The sequence below is a fragment of the Porites lutea genome, chromosome 2 (assembly GCF_958299795.1).
Source record: "Porites lutea chromosome 2, jaPorLute2.1, whole genome shotgun sequence".
Taxonomy (NCBI): Eukaryota; Metazoa; Cnidaria; class Anthozoa; order Scleractinia; family Poritidae; genus Porites; species Porites lutea.
In genome coordinates, this window is record NC_133202.1 from 10,911,726 (window position 1) to 10,933,304 (window position 21,579).

General features: G+C 39.1%; 2 protein-coding genes across 2 annotated transcripts in view; one reads left to right on the forward strand and one right to left on the reverse strand.

Moving 5' to 3' along the window:
- The window catches only part of LOC140927711 (V-type proton ATPase subunit d 1-like), a 7,382-nt gene extending 3,458 nt beyond the window's left edge, over window positions 1–3,924 (forward strand). The window contains exons 5-8 of the mRNA XM_073377387.1: window positions 317–394; window positions 1,152–1,328; window positions 1,702–1,779; window positions 2,271–3,924. Coding sequence (XP_073233488.1) covers window positions 317–394; window positions 1,152–1,328; window positions 1,702–1,779; window positions 2,271–2,432 — 495 coding nt within the window. The 3' untranslated portion in view covers window positions 2,433–3,924. The remainder of the gene's footprint in view (window positions 1–316; window positions 395–1,151; window positions 1,329–1,701; window positions 1,780–2,270) is intronic.
- A 4,513-nt stretch (window positions 3,925–8,437) lies between these two features.
- LOC140927712 (vacuolar protein sorting-associated protein 4B-like) lies at window positions 8,438–21,481 on the reverse strand. Its single transcript, XM_073377388.1, has 14 exons — window positions 21,369–21,481; window positions 21,110–21,221; window positions 18,754–18,910; window positions 18,295–18,362; window positions 17,632–17,751; window positions 17,127–17,164; window positions 16,292–16,410; window positions 14,911–15,059; window positions 13,784–13,865; window positions 12,699–12,830; window positions 11,932–12,019; window positions 11,491–11,557; window positions 11,053–11,126; window positions 8,438–9,862 (listed from the first exon to the last, which is right to left on the reverse strand). Exons 1-14 carry the CDS (start codon window positions 21,387–21,389, stop codon window positions 9,761–9,763), a joined length of 1,329 nt encoding a protein of 442 aa, XP_073233489.1. The 5' UTR covers window positions 21,390–21,481; the 3' UTR covers window positions 8,438–9,760.
- Between the last annotated feature and the right edge of the window lie 98 nt (window positions 21,482–21,579).

The window sequence follows — 21,579 nt, forward strand, 5'->3', positions numbered from 1 at the left end:
CCAAGTTATGACCCCTAAAACCAGAGTTACATTGTATGTTGCCTAAAATCTTGTTATGTCACTCAAAATTTTATCAGGTGTAATGCACAGAGAAATATGTTTACAAGTTTAGGAGTGTTTAATATATTTTGTTCTTTAAACTAGCATGAGACCAAATAGGTGGAATAAATAAGTAATATGACAAAAATATATCTCATTATTTAAGCCTTTAGTTCTTGTTGGGAAAGCAAACTTATTAATGGGACTGAAAGTTTAACATGTGTAAAATGTACAAAATTAGTAATATTTATTTTTTTCTTTATCTTTTTCTTGACAGGCTTATCTTGAAGGGTTTTACAAGTTCTGTGAAGATTTAGGTGGAACAACAGCAGATGTGATGTGTCCCATCCTTCAGGTAAGTGTTTTTCTTTTTTCAGTTTAGTTGATTCGTTTGTTGGGCTCTCAGTAATGTTCAAACTGGTCATCTTTCAGGGGTGGATACAAGGGACACATGTATCACAAATTATGTTTATTTAGTAATAACAATAATAATGGAGTTGCAAACTTCATCACTTGCAGCAAATGGCTGAATGTAAAAGCGTACTATGCTGCTGCTTCAGTCCATGTTTGATCGCACCTTGCCCACACCCAGACCAATAATGGCACATGTCAGGTAGACCATGACACTGGGGCCTACAGTACGTCCGTTACTCTTTTTGAACAATGTCACATTTTTTTTCCTGTACATCTCTTTCCAACTGATGTGTAAGGTTGAAGGAGATACAGCCAACAGCTAAACGTCACTGCCCAATGACGCGATCAACTGAACTGAGAAAGGGGTTTTAGTCAAAACTAGCATGATCTCACCAGTTATTTAAGGACCTTTGTTGGTGGTCCAGCCAGGCTTTGAACTCACAGCCTCCTGCTCAGCAGACTGGCACTCTTCCAACTGAGCTAACCTGGGTGCACTTTAAGCCAATGTCATTCCCTTCTTTCTATCCCTTGAAGCAAATCATTTTAAGAACTGTTTACCATGATGGAAAAAGAAAGCACCAACACAAAACAATGTATTTTAGTTAATCTAGTATTCAGCATTCAATGCAAACTGTAAGATATTACTGGTGGGAAGAACAACAGGAATGAACTCAGCTCATTTTTGTTGTTGGTTTCAGTTTGAAGCTGATCGTCGCGCTTTCATCATCACTATCAACTCCTTTGGTACTGAACTTGGTAAAGATGATCGCAATAAGCTGTATCCCAAATGCGGGAAACTTTATCCAGAAGGGCTTACAAGACTGGCCAAGGCAGATGATTATGAACAAGTTCGAGCTGTAGCTGACTACTATTCTGTACGTAGAACTTAACACTTTTGTTGAATAAATAAAATTAATATTATTATTGTCATTTTTAGCCTCCTAACAGTTTTTGTCCATGAAAATCAGATTGGCTACTGGGGCACATAAATGGATCATTGTGTTAATCAAAGATAAAGCTTTTAAAGTGCCTTGGGAGTGATAAGATGTTTTGTGATAGTTTTATTCAAAGAGCAATTTTTAAAATCCTTTTAATTCGCTTAAGAACACATACTTCTTTTGTTGGCAGTCATACCCTTTCTAGTTACTTTAAAACGAAGACTTGACAGGTATAAAGTACAACTTTTATAAATTACTGAGAAGAAGTAAACTTCCACCTGTTTTTTAATGGTGTATGGTTTTGTTGCAGGACTATAAATCTTTATTTGAAGGAGCTGGGACAAATCCTGGTGAAAAGACGCTTGAAGACAAGTTTTTTGAACATGAGGTTAACATCAATTTTTATTCTCTTGTACTTAAATTTGGTTCAATTGCCCGGAGGCAGTGTTGAAGCAAATACTGCTTTTTATTATGCAGTGTTATGAAAGGCTTTTGGCAGTACTGTCAGACTGCAATACTCAGGGTCAGAATGGGTAGAAAAAGGGGGCGGACAGAATTTCACCAAAGTCTGTCTTCTAGAGCCTTACTTTCTAGATACAATAGTTATTGCTGTCATAGTTTTCTGGACCCACTCTTGGACAGTGAGACAAACATACTGGTAAGAATATCAGCTTTCCTGAAGGGTAACAAAAATCTTTCATATACGAACCTGTTATTTTTGCCAGGCTGAATGGCTTCTGATATTTTTGGGTATTTTATTGCCAAATATTATTAGAGACTTTAGGTCCTGCACCCTATACCTTCACCCATTATTGATAAGAGTTGTGACAGAAGGCAGTCATCCTTGTTTTTTTCAAATCTTGTATTGTTTTTTTGCAGGTGAAGATGAACATACTATCATTTCAGCAGCAGTTCCATCTTGGAGTATTTTACGCTTATGTCAAACTGAAAGAGCAGGAATGCAGAAATATTGTGTGGATTGCTGAATGCATTGCACAGAAAAATAAGTCCAAAATTGACAACTACATTCCCATATTCTAAACTAATGACAGGGGTAGAGACTTCATTGATTGAATTTAAATAAGCAACCAGCTAATCTGTTTGAGGTTACGTGGGCATGACACTATAAATGAAATCAGGAATGTTTTTTGTGACTGATTTAGTTGGAATGCAAATTTCCTTAAAATATTTAAGAATTGAACTACATGTAAAGTAGAGTCCTTGTACATGTTGTGAATGAGGGATATATTTTGTTTATATTAATTTTGCTGCAGACAGAGACCTCGTCACTTCATCTTTCCAACATTAATGGTAAACATAACCTAGTGGCCATGGATTGGTTCTGGGCAGTTTGTATGATTTCCCGCATTCCACAGTGACTTGGCACATAAAGACCAAAATTAGGATTAATGTAATTTATGTCATAGTCAAGGATAACTGAGAAAATAAATGCCACCAACAGTATGGCTTTCTTGGTTGTTAACCTTATTCTCATAGTGGCATGGTACATTAACCCCAAAATTAGAATTTTATTAATTTGTATAGCAGAATACTTAACAAAATTAATAAATGCCACCATGTAACAGTATGGCTTATTGGGTGTGGCTTAAAAGATCATGCCATAGCTTTTCAAGCTTTCAAAGAATTTTTTTCTCTTTTTCAAGCAAAATATCTCGAGCGGATTTCTTTAGATTACCAAGCTCAAGGCAGTTAATGCCGGAATGTTATTTTTTTAATGATATCTTGCAGTGTTCACTTAGGTCCTGATTATTATTTTGGTCATGGGTATCTTAATAACTGTTTATGATTACACTGGCTCTAGAGGTGGGTCAGCGAAATACCGTAAAATTCTGAAAATAAGCCCCTCTATGTATAAGCCCCTCCAAATATAAGCCTCCCAAACTCATTCCAAATATAAGCCCCCTGGGGGGTTGTACTCGGAAACTGCCCTCAAATACAAAGTAAAACAAAGCAAAAACAGTAAATTTCCTTCCAATCTATTTTGAAATGCAAATTCCCCTCTGTAGATAAGCCCCCCCAAAAATAAGCCTCTCAAAAAGGGCCTTTGAAAATATATGCCCTGGGGCTTATTTTTGGAATTTTACGGTAAGTGAGATGAAACAATCCACAACTTAACTGCTTGCAAACTTGATTTGCATTTGATTTAGAAAGAAACCCTTTGGCATCCTGGTTAGTGTATGATTGGAAAATTATTAATACTAATTAAGGGGAGGTGAAACTGTAATCTAATCTCCCATGGCTTACAAAAAGGGAGACATCAGTAAGAAAGGGTGAGATCTGGGTATGAGATTACTTTTCCTCCCAGTCATGTGTTAGTATATGATTAAATTGATCAGTGATCATATTAATAGTTATGACACTGATTTTTTACTGTCAGTTACAAGATTGCCACACAATAAATTTATGATTGTAAAAATATTTGCATTGCAAATATTATGAAGTTTTATTGTCGATAATGACATAGTAAACTGTATGAAACATTAAAAGAACATGTGGATATTGTTTGCCTCGACACTGGTTATATTGCTTAGCCTGTGCCAGTGGGGGGTTACAGTCAGTGCAGACGAGATATAAAGTCGGGAGACCAGCAAAAAAGCGAGTGAGCGAAAAACGGTGGGAAAAGAGAAGGAACAGCACACTCCCTAGGCATTCTTGGCTAGATTAATCATGGACTCTTTTTCTCTGAAGTGGAGCCTGTAGGCATCTTTTTAAATACCTCAGTCTGCCCACTACCAGAAAAACCGTTTCTCCTATGAAAATGTCAAATTTCAAAATGTCAAAGTTGACCAATCATGAGGTGTATAAGAAGCTGGTATTGACCATTTTCACCTAGCCCATAATGCACCTTGTTTACTCCCCAAAATTTTGCATAACCATTGTCTTCGATTTCTCTTGGGATGACCGTAATACCCAGGAGAAATTGGAAACAATGGTGATGTAAATTTTTTTTTTTTTTTTTTTTTTTGGGGGGGGGGGTAGACAAGGTGCATTGGTCTCGGTGAAAATGGTGAAAGAGGTATTTAAAACAATGCTTACAGGCTCGAGGCTCCACTTCCTGGTCTCTCCCCAGCCCCCGCGCTGTTTTTTGCGCTGTTACAGTGATATGGGCATCCCCCCAAAACCCTTGAGATATCTTGGAGCCTGGGACAGGCTCGACGCTGCAACACCCCAACATTAAGGAAGTAGCAACCAATTTTTCGTGGTCCGAAAACAAAATTTGGGTAAATTTGTTACTGGTAAAATATAGTTATGAGGGTAAGCAATTTTCCGTTGGTTTTTCTCACGCTTATACATAAAACCACCTGAGCAAGAACATCAGTTACGTGAAATGCGAGATTGCCTTGATCGCCAATCGATCCACGCACGATGCGAATTTCGACAAAATTTATAAACCTTCGCTCCGCGAGGACAGAATTGTGGAAAAGGACAATATTAGTATTATGAAAATAATAACAATGTAATAAAATTAGACAATAGAATTGTGACAAAATCATTGTGAAAGAAGACAATAGAATATTGGTAAAAGAACAATAGCTTTGTCAAAGAAGAACAAAACCTTATGGAAGAAGACAATAGAATTTTTGGGAAAAGAACAAGAGCATTGTGTAAGAACTATAATTGTGAATAAGACAACGTAATAGTGAGAAAAGAATGATACAATCGTGGAAAGAGACAATGGAATAGAGTTTGACTAATAGTCGCGGGTCGCGGGTCGCGGGTCCAAAGTCGCGGTCGCGGGTCCAATGTTGCGGTCGCGGGTCCAATGTCGCGGTCGTGGGTCCAATGTCGCGGTCGCGGGTCCAAAGTCGCGGTCGCGGGTCCAGTGTCGCGGCAGGGAAAAATGATTTGGGGTTCGAGGTAACAGCTGAGTGAAAACGGCTGATATGAACACAGTATAAAGGGAAAAACTCTTTTTTATGCACGATACTCCACGGTTGCCAATTTACAGGTTACGGATGTTAGAGTCAACAAAATAATGTCTCAAGAAAAGACCTAAAAAAAAAAGCTGGCCGACTTCTGTGTTCAACGCAAGTTTATTTTGTTTCTTTCTATCGGGCCCAGTTATACTTATGCATAACAGTATCTGATAAAAAAGTTACCATAAGTTACCATGCTTTTTTCTTGTCGATGAATTGCTCACAAATGCTTAGGGGTTCATTTACTGAAAAATATGCGATACACTTCATAGACTACAGATTATAAACGTTACAACAACTTAAAGCCTTTTTTTAAAAAAAGCGAACTCGGGTTCAAAAAGCTACGAGTCTGTCGGTAGAAGAAACGAGAACTCTTATATTTAACAAATGTTTTCGACAAAACTGAAAGAAAATGTAAACAGGCGCATGAAACTTCATTCAAGCGGTATTCAAGGCATGAATTTAATATGGAAACAAGTAATAATCCACAGAAAGGAGTCTGTTCCTCGAAGCAAGATTTTCGCTTAATGCTTTTCTTTTTACAACTGAGACGGCAACCCGGAATGTTCAATATAACTTCTTGTTCTCTTCACCTAAATGGCAACCAGGACAACCTGACAATAGGAAGCCATTCAATGTGCGTCTCAGTCAAATCTTGAAAACATGCATCGTAAATAACCAAGTGAGTAAGTAGGTAAGGAAATAATAACGCCCGATATCATGAAGCTGAAAAAGAAAGTAAACCAGACACTGAAAACGGTAAGTTATCAACTCCACCAGAGCTAAGAAAAGACAATAAATTAGGTAAGTAATTCCAGATTAAAGGTACTGGATTGAAGTCTTTGTCAGTAGAGCCAAGAGACTATGGTCTATTCTGTCTTGGTAGAACTTGGATTCCGGATTTCAATCGTTAGTGGGAACAAACTCCTTTCTGTGGACAAGAGAGGATAAAGCTCGAGCTTTATCCCCTCTTGCTGTGGATTATTACTTGTTTCTATATTAAATTCACGCCTTGAATACCCACTTGAATGTACTTTAATGGCACTTAAAGCCCAACGTCTCTCCTCCTCTTTCCAGTTACTTGAGCAAAGAGTTTATTTTGGGAGTTTGCGACCAGGAAGTTTTTCAACAAGCGTTTTCTTCATTTTTGCCGAAAACATTTGTTAAAATTGAAACAGTTCTCGTGTCTTCTACCGACAGACTCGTAGCTTTTCGAGCCCGAGTTAGCCCTTTTTTTATAAAAGGTTTTAAGTTGTTGTAACGTATATGATTTATAGTCTATGAAGTATATCGCACATTTTTCAGTGAATGCACCCCTAAGAATTTGTCAGCAATTCATAGACAAGAAGAAAACAATGGTAACTCAGGGTAACATTTTTTATCAGATACTGTTATGCATAAGTACATTCAAAGCTGAATTTATAGATAACTGGGCCCGATACAAAGAAAACAAAATGAACTTGCGGTGAAGACAAAAGTCGGCCAGCTTTTTCTTTTACGTCTTTTCTTGAGACGTTATTATGTTGACTCTAACATCCGTAACCTGTAAATTGGCTACCGTAGAGTATCATGCATAAAAACGATTTTTTTTCCATTTATATTTTTTTCATATCACTCGTTTTCACTCAGTTACCTCGAACCCCAAATCATTTTCCCCTGCCGCGACATTGGACCCGCGACCGCGACTTTGGACCCGCGACCGCGACATTGGACCCGCGACCGCGACTTTGGACCCGCGACCGCGACTGTGGACCCGCGACCCGCGACCCGCGACCCGCGACCCGCGACTATTAGTCAAACTCACAATAGAATGGTAGAACGATAATTATCATGGTGGAAGGTGAACAGCAACATTTTGGTAAAACAAAGGAAATGTGAAAACATTGTGCATGGGGAAGATGAACACCAGACTAAAGTAAAACGGAAGGACGAGAAAAGGACTGTTGAAGAACAATAAAGTTAGGAAAGAAGAATTATAAAATAACGATTTTTGGGAAGGGGAGGGACAACAAGTGAATTTTTCAAGAGGAACGAGAGGGAAAACAATGAACTTGAGATTTGGAAAACTAGCAGTAACTGAACGGAAAATAGTGATCAATAGTAATATTGGATGAGGCTGAGTTCGGCCTCGGAATGATACACTCCGAGAACTGCGTAATTCTTCAGATCATTGCTAAGGCGCAACCAATTATTGTTTTCTTATTTATTCAAACAATTCATAATTTAAGACATGTTAGACTTTCTGAAAGTCCTTCGCTTCTCATTTCCGGTTCCGGTAGTAGGCCGAATCGCGCTTCGCGCTCAAGAAAAATTTTAAGCTCGACTTGTGGCCATGTCCAAAAACATGCTTACCTTGATCCAAGTTATGTTCCCGTCTTTATCTGTCTGTTCCTCGGCAAATTCAGGGTAAGAAACGTTTAGTCTGGCAGATATTCTTCAAATAGCAGTTGTCATCCTTTGGGTTGTATGTTTGCTGTTCCTGCTTTGTTTCTAGGCAGATATTCGGCAATTCCTTCTTCGCAAAACGAGTGAAATTTTCCGTCATTTTCTCCAGCGGTATTAAACGCAACCTCATCCCCAAGGTTTCTCGGTTGCCATCCCTTTTTCTGGCGATAGCCTATACTAGTGACGCCATTTTAACGAAAATTGCAAACGTTTTCCAAATGTCGTCAACGCTAGCTGGTTATGAAGAATTAACCCGGGGATCTGAGCCAAAAAGTAACAAGCGGAGAAATACTTTGAATGAATAATAATGGTGTGTACTAAAGAGTATTCCGCGAAAGTCAAAAAGAAGCACCCCAATAATAATAATAATGGGATAGTTACCGTACCTATTTTAGGGTGAATTACTGACAAGGCAACAATTAGAGTGGCTAACAAGGAATTATGAAGGAAGATATCTATCCAAGTTATCTTGGGTACCTTAAACTGAATTTAAGCAAAAGAAGGCTCCTCTTGGCTGAAGAACACGGTAACTAACGTGTTCGAGTGAGGAGAGAATTTGACGAAAAAGTCAAGAAGTCAACGGACCTAAGACTTAAGAAACAAAACCAAAAATTCATGGGAGTCTTTGATCGAAAGTGGTAGAAGACTTTTTGAAACTGTGAATAAGGTCTCTTATTTTATTGTTACTGACTTTTTCCATCACAAAAGGACATATTCAGTGGTTAAAACTAATTCTTTTTACAGTCGGTAAATCAATCTGACGTGCTTTTTTCCAAAACAACTGAGGCATACAAGCTCTCTAATGAGGGAAGTGAGAAGAGAAGGCAAGAAAGACTGGAAACATTGAGTTTAGGCAGCGAAGTTCTTGTGCGACGCAACCGGAAGTGAGCCTTTTTCTGTTTTAATATGCCTTGACGCCACCAAATTTGTTTTGCCAAGTGTCTTTACTCTTAAAGAGGCGATTTGCCAAAACACTTGCTTAAAGACACGGCTCGAGAGAGTAAAAAGTCCACTTCCGGTTGACGTGCGTGCTCCAAATGTCGCTGCTTTTTTAAAGACTCCTTATTTAGCCTTCCACGCAGACATTCCTAGGGCTTCGTCACGCGTTCCTTCCCCGCGAAGCGGAAGTGGCTGCTCTTTCGTGGGGAAGAAACGTGCGACGAAGCCCTGAAAACGTCTGCGTGGGAGGCTTCATCCCCAAAAAAGAAGGCCTGTTTGCAGGCAGCCATAGACTCTGATGTAGAACTGAATTAGCTATTTAGATAATTTCATTCTTTTAAGTCAATATAAGAGCCAGCCCCCACTGCGGTCAAACATTTCTTCGCTCCACTTAGAGGGATTTCATTTCCATTAAAGCGCAAAAAGTAAGGCTGTATGAGATAGCAAGTTAGTGTAAAGATAACCCTATTTTTCTCAAACAACTAGTTGGTTCACGTGTAAAAAGCCTCACACGCTAGACTACGAGTAGTCCCCATTTTTCTTCAGGGACAGTCTCTCTCCCCGCCGCGTCTCCCCCTTCTCGCGAGGAGTGATTTTCACGCGCGTCCGCGTTTCGCTCGCTCTACTATCCCTGAGGAAAAATGGGGACTACTCGTAGTCTTCTCGCACTCAAACAAAATTACTTTCACAAAGGGCGGCTACAAGTACGTAATTCCTTTTTCAAACACTTGAGAAGCTTCAAAAAAGTATATCCACAGCACATTGGTAAGGCGTCATCAAAATTAAAACAGTTAAATAACCTTAGCATTGAAGTATTCTGTTTAGGTTTTTTGTTATTTCTCTTGTTTGACCGCGTGGAGGGAGCCAAATTATGTTTACAAGCATCTCTTCTTGAAAGGACAAGATGAACACGTGCAAAAGGCGAAAAGGTTTCCTTTTACGCGTGCTCCCCTCGCGTGTCGTGTCCTTTGACTCTGTTACCTGCTATGCGGGTTAATTAATGTATGTAATTAACAAAAGAATATAAATGAATCAGAGCTTTAACATCTATCCTTCCTGTCCAAAATCTCTCGTGAAATCTTCAAACTTTTTCAGGTCTCCAGCATTGACAGTTGGTTTGGAGGTGGCTAAAGACCGCAGCATATCAGTCTAAAAATTGAAGAAAAAAAAGGCAATATAATTTCTGTATAAATGCGGTGTAAAGGGAGTTTAATTAAGGATACGTTCACACTATACCGGTTAGCATTTGCTGCGGCACTAAAACCATACAGGATAGGGCCTCTGTTCACATGAAAGAACGGTGATTTTGACCTTGAAATAAGGGGGGGGGGGGTGGTCATCCAGATCCTTAGATAAGGGGGGGGGCTCAGTCTCAAGAAAATTTTTTTCGGCCCATCGGGCCTCAGTTTGGTATAAAAATAAGGGGGGCCTGGGCCCCCGGGCCCCTCCCCTGGATCCGCCACTGATTTTTGGCGTTGTTTCTGTAACGGAGCGAAGCTGCGCTGCTGATCTCGACCGTGGAGCGTCACATATCGGAAAGGTTCTGTGCCTCACTTTGGTGCAGTTTGATTGATGTTTGTAAACGACTTGTTCCAGTTCTGTGCTGTTACTGTTCACAGTATACCGGATGCGCATTCCGAGTCGGCACGAAAAGCTTTCCGGTATGTGGTGTGAACATAGCCTAAGTACTGAGATCTCGTACAGTTTGACATAATGTACCACGTCCTGTAATTGGACGAAAAATTCACCATAGGCACCGGAGCGGGGGAGGGGGGGGGGGGCAGGGGGCTCCGTAGCCCCCACAAACAGAAATTTGGAGCAGAGTTCCCCCCCGGCGTTTTGGTGTTTTGGTGCTAAAACACACTGCATGTATGTATGTTTGTATGTATGTATGTATGTATTGTGTATTGTTCTGTGTAAACTGAGACAATTCAAAGCAAAACAATAGGCCTTTCCACGCGTTTTCTTTCAACTTTTGTCATGGATAAGTTAGGGAAAATCCGTCGGCGCGACTGAAAAGGGCGCCTTAATATTCGTAAAACTACCAAATTTGAAAGTGATACGTCTTGAGAGAGCGAAGATATGGCTCTGCAAAGCTGCGAAAATTTACAGATCTTTGTATTGTTGGGTGGGGGGGGGGGGGGGGGGCAGGAGAGGGGGTCACAACACCTTACAAACGTCTGTAAAATTTCGCGACTTTGAGGAGCTGTATCTTTCTTAGTTTATTTTACTCAATTTAAGGTGCTCTTTTATAGTAGTGTTGACAGATTTTCCCGAACTTGTCCATGTCAAAAGTTGAGGAAAAAAACCGTGAAAAGGTCTATTCGCAATGTGATTACCATATTAACAACTGGCTCTAACAGCTTTTCTCCTGGAACCTGCATCCACGTCATCTCCAAGGCACCGGACTCTCCTGCAACACAAAGAACGCTTAACTAAGAAATTGTTTTTCCTTTTTTTGTCAAAAATTTGGCGTTAGCGAAGTGCGAGGAAAAAAATAATAAAAGAGAGCTCCTTTCCCCACCACCACCTCCTTGGGCTAATCCTGCGATTTCCATATTCATACGCGTTCTGGACGGTCTTGAAGGAGAAAAATTAATAGAGTCTGTGAACAGCGAGGCTATCTCCTTCTATGCTTCTTCTGTACACAGCAGCATTGACACCAGTGCTAGATTCAAACATTCCTCTTAAAAAAACGTCTGTATGATAACTCGGCCAATTCAACAACTTAACCTTCGAACACGTCACTCTTGTCAAACATGACGCTCATCTCATACCTGGTGAACAAGGAGTTAGAAGATCGTCCATAATAACATCTGGATCTGTTGGAGATGGGCCCTTCACCTGACACAACAAAAACCAACTCAACATTAGAAGACTCCTTTAAGATAAGATAAAAAAGGTTTTAGAAGTCATATTTATACAGAAAACTAATTCATCAGTAAAAATATTTACTAGAGCCTTTATAAAGAATGAAGTGCTCACGCCATAGCGCATGCGGATGACAGCACTCACGTCTTTCACCACAGTCTAGCCAATCAATAAACTGGAATTTCCTATTTGACCAGATCTCGCCTTCGGCTTCGTCAACAAGAGATCTGGGTACAACATTAATAACCAACCAGGAAAAAACAATATGGTATAGCTGTATTCGCAGCCTAAAAAAGAAGGGCTGTAGCCCACCTTGTTACACTCACAGCAGATAACATGATACCAACCGTTTTGAAATGTGTTGCTTGTTGTACTTTTCTAACCGGCTGCATCATTGCATCGCGAACAACAATACTGATATCTGCACCGGAATACCTGCCACAACAAACAGTAATAAATACATTGACTACCGTTACGAATACCGTATGTTCTAATTGACGCCCCCCTCCCCCTCTCAAACTAACGCCAACTGACTAATAAACGTTTGCTCTAGCTACGATGTTAAGTTTGTATTAGACGCCCCTTCTAATAAACGCCTCATGTCTAATAGACGACCCCCATAACAGTAACTCCAAAATACTAGGAATTAGCAAAAAGAACAAAACTATTCAATATATTCACTTCCTTACTTGATTAACAATGGTTTGCACGTTGCATCTTGTTCAATCTCAAGTTGAAAGGACACAAGATAACTAAACATTATTATGTTGATCTGGTTGGGAATCTGTTCATTTTTCTTACTTCCGGCATTTGTTTGCTTACATAGTCTGTGCCCTACTACTGTTGCAAGAAGTATTACTGTCTACCTTCTGCAAAAGGTTTTAGGACCCTGCATCAACCTGGTCTGTGGCAAGACAGGTATAATTCCTGGGTTGCACCTTTTTGTTTCTTGTTTTACGGGGATCATTAACCGTTCCCGGCAAACCGCCCACCTACCCCTCCTCTAAGCCAACATTAACACTTACTTCTCACTTAGGGCAAAATGTTGGCTTAGGGGAGGGGTAGGTGGGCAATTATCCTCCTTGGCTTTAGATGGATGTAAAAAAAGCCCTACCCGTCAGTTTTTTCTGCAAGTTCTCGGAACTGTGTTGTGTGGATGTTGTGTTTAAGGTTCCCCATATGTAACTCAAACATCTTCACTCTTGCTGATGCTTCTGGTAAAGGAATGTAAATTCTCTTTTCAAATCTGAAAAAAGGTTGTAAAAAAATTAGCATTTTCTATGACAATGGACTGTCATTTAAGACCTCTTTTGGGACGGGAGGGAGGTATACACTCTGTTGTGTACCTAGACTGCAAAACAGCCCAGATTTTTGCCTAGGTTAAGAATGTGCAGGTGAAACAGGGTTGTCCCTAAGATTTCAAGTTACCGGGTAAATACATCAAGTAGGCAGGGAATCAAACAGCAAGGGATTTCTTTTGGTTGCATTTTTCTTCTATTTTTCTATAAAAGTAGCTGGGGGCCCAGCGTGCAAAGAAAGTAGTGTCCGATAGCCCAGGGCTAGTAGATTTTGCTATCGGGCTAGTGAATTCTGTTTTTAACTTGCCCGACAGGCTAGTGATGTGTTTTGAGGAAATCAAATAACAAGAACTGTGAAATCAATTCTGCTCATCAAAAAGCTTTTGAGGCTAGTTGAAGTGATGTCTGGGCTAGTAAATGCTAGCTTCAACTTGCCCGAATGGCAAGCTGTAAAAATGATTTTCTTTGCACCCTGTGGGGGCCACACTCATAGTAGCCAGGGGAAATTCCAGGCCCCCGGCTCTTAATGACAGCCCTGCGAGACGTCAGCTAAAGCTCTGGAGTGATGGTGAAAATGGAGACTGAGACTGGGGAGAGACACACTTTTTCCTCTGGCTACACACTCACTTTGGGTGGGTGAATCCCACAAGCTCTGTGAGAAAACATCATGCCGGTGGCTAACGGCTTTCAAAACCGATTTTGAGAAAAAAAATAACAGTTCAGATGGCATACGATAAGGTAAGCGACTAAAATAACTTGTACTTGGAAAGATTTGTAAACAAAGGAATATTGAGCCTGCCATAGGAGTATTAGAGTCCCATATTGCAGGTTTTTTGGCCAAATGACTAAAATTCTACACATGAGTATTCCACAGGATACCCAAGAAACAAATAACTTATACCTTCTTCTTATAGCTGAATCAAGAGTCCATGGAATGTTGGTAGCTCCTAAAACAAGTACATCTTTATTATCCACACCAACACCTGCAAGAAAGAAAGGAAAGGATAAATATATACAAATTTGACAAGCTCACCCATACAGTAAAACTTGCTATTTTAAGTAGATTTTAAAAAAAAAGACAAACTGCCTTTAGGTAACAAAGCTTTTAACAATGTTATGATTCATAAGATGTTAGCCATGGATAAGACATGTATTTTTTTTCCTGTAATTAGATTATAATGCATACAGATAAAGCATGTGATAACACAAATTACTTTGGGTGCTTACTAAAAGTCAGAACTGGCTGGCCCGAAATGAGACAGGCTTTTTTCAAGAGTTTTTACTGAAAACCCATCCCTGCAGTGCATGGTATTTAGAAATAGACTGATCAAGCAAGGTTTATGAATAGGCTGGTCTTGCCACCCAGTTATGGCTAATGGTAGGTGCTGGCCCTTAGGCCAGGATAATGCAGACTGCTGGGAGTTAGTTTCCAATTAAAAAATCTGAAAGGGGCGAGAGTCTTGCAAAGTTCAAGTGAGATCAGTTTGAAAGTATGAACAGTACACACAACTAGCCCAAATTCAAGAATAGCAAAAACTTCAGATGGGTCACTGTTTGATTTCCCACCTACTTGTTGTATTGGCCTAGCAAACTTAACCTGCCGGAGAATTCTGAAGTCAACAGAGAATTCTCCGATCTCTGATGCTCAATGAACACCCTGTAAAACTTGCCCTATGTCTTACCCTTCCAGAGCATTTTGAACTGGTGGTAAGCTCTCTTTTAGCCACTAAAATCAGAGAGATTTGGAGTGACGTTTACAGCAAATGGGAAACATCAAGAGTCAAGTTGATTGTTTCTCAAAACAGAAAACGTGCAGCTGTTATAGACAAAACTAACCTGAAGCTACTGATTTTGGGGTAGAAGTAATGGACAGTAAAGCACAAGTTAACGGAAAACTTGGTCACGGTGGTCAAATAAACATTGTCGTTTGCCGTAAATGTGACAGTTAATCTCTCTATTATCAGCTACATCCCTGATAGTTATTATTATAGAGGCAAGAAAATGGTTTGCTCAATGATGCAAACTGACCCTGCATTTGAACAAGAAACTCAGTTTTTATTCTCCTGGCTGATTCACTTTCGTTTTCACTTCTTGAACCACAGAGGGAGTCCACTTCATCAATAAAAATAATGGCAGGTTTGTTTTCACGTGCCATTTCAAAGAGTTGCTTTACCAACCTGCAATAGAAGACACACAATGACAGTATCACCAAAGACTACACAGTGGAGGACAAGAAAACCTTTATAGTGCCACTTCTAAAACTGGGCCACCTAGACAAAGTTAACCAATCAGATTGCAGGAAAAGTTAAGAAAGAAAGTTAGCTGTCAATCATAATCAAAACAAACAACATGGATCGAAATCAACCAATTACAACCTACAGATGTGACCTTTTGAACCCACTAAAAAAAACCTGTGTTTTCCGAGAGGTCCATAAGAGCAAATAACCCAGGCAAAAAAAATGTAAATGTTAGTTAATTTTTTGTCTTGAGCTCATGACATCATTACAAAGCGGAGTAATAGAAGCAAAGAAATTGCTGGTTGATGACAAAATAACAGCTTGTGTCAAACAAATATGTCTCGTGGGTGTTATATGTAAAGTTTTGAATAAAAAACACTGTCTGGTGAAACATTTTGGTTTCTTGAAAAACGTTTGCTATCAATATTTCAATTTTGTGCTTCAAGTAACTTATTGTTTCTTTCATGAGCAGCTGATTGGCCCACATAACTTTCTTGGAATGTATTGTTATTTTCCTGCAATCCGATTAGTCAACTTTCTCCAAGTGGCTCCTCTTACAGTAGTTGCACAGTGATTACCTTCATTGCTATGGGTACTTGATATTCTGGGAAGAGGGTGGGGGGGGCAGAATACTCCTAGAAAACTCAGGTGGGATGTGCAGCATGCTTCCTAAAAGCCTAACCTGTTTCAGACCAAACAATGGGGTCATGTAGCAGCTGCTCGGGAGAGAAGTCACCAATGTTGCCTAAACCTGACCCCAAACAATACTGAAACAATTGAAAGAATGACATGTCATTGTTTTCTTCAACCAATCAGGAGAGACCTTACGAGAAGATCCTCCACAATGAAAACAATGTGACCCTTCCCTACACTATTAAAAATTTGAGCCCCTGCTAACATGAACCAGGGCTGTCATTAAGTTTTTACGTAGCCGCAGCAACTTAAGTTTCACTCATAACATCTCACAAAAATTTATAGTGCCACCTTACGCTTCCCACTTTGATCACCCGTAACGTAACATAACGTTTGATCACCCGTAACGTAACATGCTCAGCAATAACAAGTGTTACAGGTGAACTGTTTTTCATTTCCCTTTAGAGTTCGAGTTAACAGTGTCCTACTGTGTCATCAAAATAATGAGAGGGATTGTAGAGTTAGCTGACTAACTGTACCTTTCACTTTCTCCAAGCCACTTGGACACAAGGTCAGATGAGGAAACTGATATAAAAGTTGAGTTATTTGCTTCTGTGGCAACTGCCTTTGCTAGGTATGATTTACCTGTTCCAGGAGGCTAGAAAGGAAATTGTTTAAATTGCATAACTTATTAATCATGATTTCCTTAGCTTTGATTAATAGAACAGAGTACACGAAAAGCTTGAAGCAAAAGACACCTAAAATCCAAATGCCTCATGAAATATTTCTGGCTCCAGTTTTACATTTAGTAAAATACTCCTTGTAAGCACTAGACTGCAAAACAGTCCATACTTTTGTGTAGGTCATGAATGCATGAGCAGTCAAATGAAAGGTCTGGAGCAAGGGGGAAAACAGAGTGCAAGACGGGTATGTGAACCTTAAGCACTTTGCATGTCTGAAGCTTCACAGCTTGAAAAACCAATTTTTGAGAAAAAACAACTGTTTGTAGTTTATGTAAGCACGTGGTCTAGTAACAAGTATTATTTTTAAGTTCACCAGATTGGAATAGAAACATTTCAGCAAACAGTCAAAAGCCACACTCAGCATAGGAGTACAACCTGTATCTGTTTCATGTCAAATTAAAGTCAGGTTACATTTTTTTAACCTAAGTTGATTGTAAATTTCCTTTGCCTCCTAGCCATAATTATCCATGAATTATGGCTAGGAGACAAATTGAGAATTAACTTGAATCAATTATAATGTACTGACCTGAAGCATATCCATTATCACTTAAAATTTTCAACCCTTTAATTTATTGCTGCACATTTTAAAATATACAATGTATCAATAAACAATAACAAAAGACAGATCTACCCCATAAAGCAGAATTCCACTCCAGGGTTTGCGTTTTCCTGAAAACAAAGCAAATAATGCATAGGCACTGGTTGTTCAAACGTTGGATAGCACTATCCAAAGGATAAAAAATTAATCACCATCCAGCGGACAGTGTCATTGGTTTTGCCAATACTTATCTGTTGCAGGATAGTGATTTATCCGGTGGATAGCACTATCCTACATTTGAACAACTGGGGCCAGTAGTATTAGAACAACATTTTGTAGCTTAAACCTTACAGCTTACTTCATCTTCACATGAAAAAAATTTTGTTAGTTAGTTAGCCATGGGTTCAAAATCCTACTAAAGCACAAAATATTATTTCGCAATGTGCAGATAGGTATTACCACTGGGATGGCATATCCTCATTGAGATTTGTATTTCCATAGTTCACATCATCTTCACTCCAGGTCAAAAAATGAAAGGGTGGGAGCATGACTGTTTTGGATTGAGATTCAATATTCACCCAAGATGACTATCAATTACCTGTAAACAAGTGAGGAAACTTGATTGGCAGAATAACAGCTTCTTTTAAGGCTTCTTTGGCTGACTCTAACCCAGCAACATCTGACCATTGTACATTTGGTTTCTCCACTACAATTGCACCTGAGATTTAAATACATACACCGTCACTGGCTTGTCAATCGAAAATGCAGACACTTGTGGGCAGGATTAGCTCAGTCAGTACAGAAGTTGACTGCGGAGTGGGCCGTTGTGGGTTTAATCTCCACGAGCAGACCAATACTCAGGGTCTTAAAATAACTAAAAAATGAAGGTACCTCCTTTGCTCTGCAAATGGCTAGATCTTTGCATGGCTCAGATGACCACATACATATAAAATGGCAGTCCCTTCCAGTAGGAGACATAACAATAGCGCCCTCAATTGGTACTTTTGAGCTAAATACATTGACACTCAAATAAAAAGTGCATCTTAACTTAAAACAATAATCCTGATTTTAAAAAACAAAAAAACATAAATATACTAGAAAAGCACTCGTTTTATTCAATTTACCTACTGAGGAAGACATATGGAGGTCCAATGATTTTTTAAACCACAGCTTACACTGTAAGTTAGACTTCATTAAATAACCGACCTACACTGGTAAGGAGTTTTCCATTTTTTAGGGAAAGCAGGGTTTCATTACTTACTGTTTAACTGTCCCCTAAGCTTCTTTGTTTCTGCATTATCTTCATCATCACTACTATCCTCTTTGTTCCTTTTCATAAAAAAGCAAAACTTTTAAGTTAGCAAAGTGCTGTATAGGCTAAGCTAAGCTTTAGACAATTCAAGTCTGCTTTTTTCTTCTTGGAATATGGCAAGGCCAGCTTTTGCTCTGTTACCTTTTTCCCTTTTACAAGACACTCTAGGCTTCCACAAGCTTATCTGCTCTTGATGCAAGGCTCGAAAAAAAACAAAAATTGAATAGACCTTATTCATGATACCCGCCATCTTTGCAGGCGCTCTAGGATTGATGGGATAAAAGCAATGTCGCATGGTACATGCTAGTGAAATGATGTCTCAGTACGAGTAATAGTGGTGAAGTTTGTTTATAAATCCTCTCAAAATGATAAGAGAAATACAGAAATAAAACAAAACTAGATACAAACCCTCCTTTGTTGTTGCTCTCCTTTCCACCACCAGAAGATGCAACAGGCTTCTTTTTGTTTTTGGTTTTCACATACTGTTTAAGCTTCTCAGCTCGTTCAAGATACTGGATGCACTTCTGTCTAATACTTTCTTTAGACTTATCTCCCTGGGCTTCATCTATAGAATTGAACCAAAAATATCACTACAAGTTACAAAATATTTTCTTATGGTATGCCACATTACAGGTCTACTTTCTAATTATTTATTGCCAGGAATTCACAGATGAAGCATCATTCAGCATCCACATTTCCTAACAGACCTTTCCACGGTTTTTTTTTTTTTCAACTTTTGACAAGTTTGGTAAAGTCCGTCTACACCACAGGAAAGAGCGCCTTTAATGTAAGTAAAATTGCCAAGTTTGAAAGTGATTCAGGGCTGTCAAAATGTTTTTAAGTAGCAGGCTGATAAGGAATGCTAGGCGGCTTTGGAACTCGCACCAAAGGTACAAATTCTTGAGGGCTGAGGCATCTAGGGACATTTTGAAAATTAGAGTCTCAGAAATGGCATTTGCAGGGGTTTTCACGAGGCATTTTTCACCACGTACGGCACGTTGTTTCGTCAGAATGCACACAAGACTGGCAACAATGCCGTCACAATGTCCCAGGCCTTCCAAGACATCGCAAGGTTCGAACGTTTCACAGATCTAAACCTGTTGAAATATGTGTTTGATGTCATTCAAAACTGGGAAACAGATGCTCTACAATTTTATCCGATGGTACTTAGTTTTTGTTAGCAGTTATGGTACAAGGATATGAAAGTAGCCAGCTTAGGTTGGCTAACTAGCTGGCGGTTTTGGCCGGCTACCGGCTCTTGTTAACATCCCTGTGATTTGTTGAGAGCTAACCAAGATATAGCTCCTCAACGTTGCAAATTTTTAAAGACATTTGTATGTTTTGGGGGCAAATACAAAAGTCTGTAAATTTTCGCAACTTTGCAGAGTTATATCTTCGCTTGCTTATGACGTATCACCTTCAAATTTCACAAATTGACTAATTTTAAGGCTCTCTTTCCAGTGATGTCAACGGATTTTCCTTAACTGGTCCATGTCAAAAGATTAAAAACACTGTGGAAGGGCCTAATATCAACGCTGTGGTTCAATTTTATCCTTGCTTTAAATTTTATTTTTCTTTGTTTTTGGGTATGTTTATCTATGATGATGAGTTTGGAACAAAGGAAAATAAAATTTAAACCAAGGATAAAATTGAACCACAACATCTATGCTAAGTGTAAAACCAATAAAACATTAACATGCCTTTTACCAAATTACTCAAGGACAATGAACTTTAATAACACAAACCAACAATGACATTAGAAAATGGCCATGTTTGGTGTTGCATTTGTTCTTTGTTGATGCGTTGCTTTGGGCCTAATAGTAATAAGCTGTGAGACATGATTATCAAGGCTGTCACTAAGATCTAAGGCTGCCAGGTACAGTCGCTTGGTCGGTCATTTCTGAGACTGCCTGTTGCCAAGTAGGTTAGCAAAAAATGTTTCTGTTAAATTTTAGCTAGGAACAAAATGTCGCTGTTGGTTCAGCATAAAATTTTGTGATACTCAATTTTTTTTGGAAATTACAGCAGATATAGCACCTGGAAGGAAAAAATTGTTATTGACCTTTCCCCCTTGACGGAACATTCTTGAACAATAACATAATAATAAATGTTAGAAAAAGTTCCAAAGAAAACAACAGAAAAGTTTTGAAATAATAGAAGAGAGTTTGTTACTTCACTGCCAGAACAGCCAAATTGAAAAAGTGAAAAGATGTCACTTTCACTACTTAAAAATGGATAGTCACCGTCACAATTCTTCCCTTTTTTGTGCTGATTGACGGTGCTTTCTGAGAAGATTGTCACCAGTTTTCAAGGCCATGAAACATTTTGCTTTTACTCCTTGGAAGGCTTCACCTATTTTGCTTAGCTGACACTTATGACTGGGCAGTGATCAATTATTGTACCTGCTGTTAAGGTACCATGTAAGTGAAGTTGGTGCGAATTAATTAGTCAAAATTGTAAAATAATAAGAAATGGCACTTGGTTGACCAACATTGGGAGAAAAAAGTGGAGTTTATTTGTCACTGGACTAAATCAATGTTTTTACCCCGGCAGTTTAATTAAGACGAAAACTACTGATCTAAAATACTGGGCTTAACAAAGTTGATCAAGACTGTTTCGTATCATTCAGCACAAAAACAAACAAATAAACACTATGAACGACAGTAATCAAGTACAAAACAGACGAAACACAGCACAAGGGCTTGATGTGAACCTACATAAATACTTAGCTTTAAAAATTATGCCAGGTAAAAAAAACTCTTACATTTTATCGCATGCAGAAAGTATTCCACTCCATGCTCATAAAGACGTAACGCTTCCTCATAATTTCCAGCTTTATCTTCCTCTGTAGCTTTTGTGACAATTTCAATCGCTTTCTATAAAACACAAACACAAGATTAAAGTTGGAAACCATTTCGCAGGAAACTTATCAATTTGAGTAAGCTTTTTTCTTATCATAAGAGAACGTTAAAAGAAGTTCTTTCCGAAAAAGAATACTCTTCAAGGGGAAAGGAAAATATTACCTTAAGCGTATCTCCAGACATAGCCGCAATCAGGGCAAACCAGTCCAAAAAAACTCCAAGAAATGGAGAGAAAGTCTCTCCGAGAACGGCAGGAACTAAATATGGCTGCCAAAATAGTGTTACTTTGGAAATCCGCTGGGGTATCACCGTGGGCACAATACCGTCAGCTTCCAAAAATTACGCATTTTTGGGAAAATTACGTCATTGATGA

Coding starts and splice junctions, on each gene's coding strand:
- LOC140927712 (XM_073377388.1), bottom strand. CDS start 21,389: ATGTCTGGAGATACGCTTAAG. Junction 18,911..21,109: donor CTTTCTGCATGCGATAAAAT/GTAAGAGTTTTT, acceptor TCAATTCTATAG/ATGAAGCCCAGGGAGATAAG. Junction 18,363..18,753: donor GAGAGCAACAACAAAGGAGG/GTTTGTATCTAG, acceptor TTTTATGAAAAG/GAACAAAGAGGATAGTAGTG.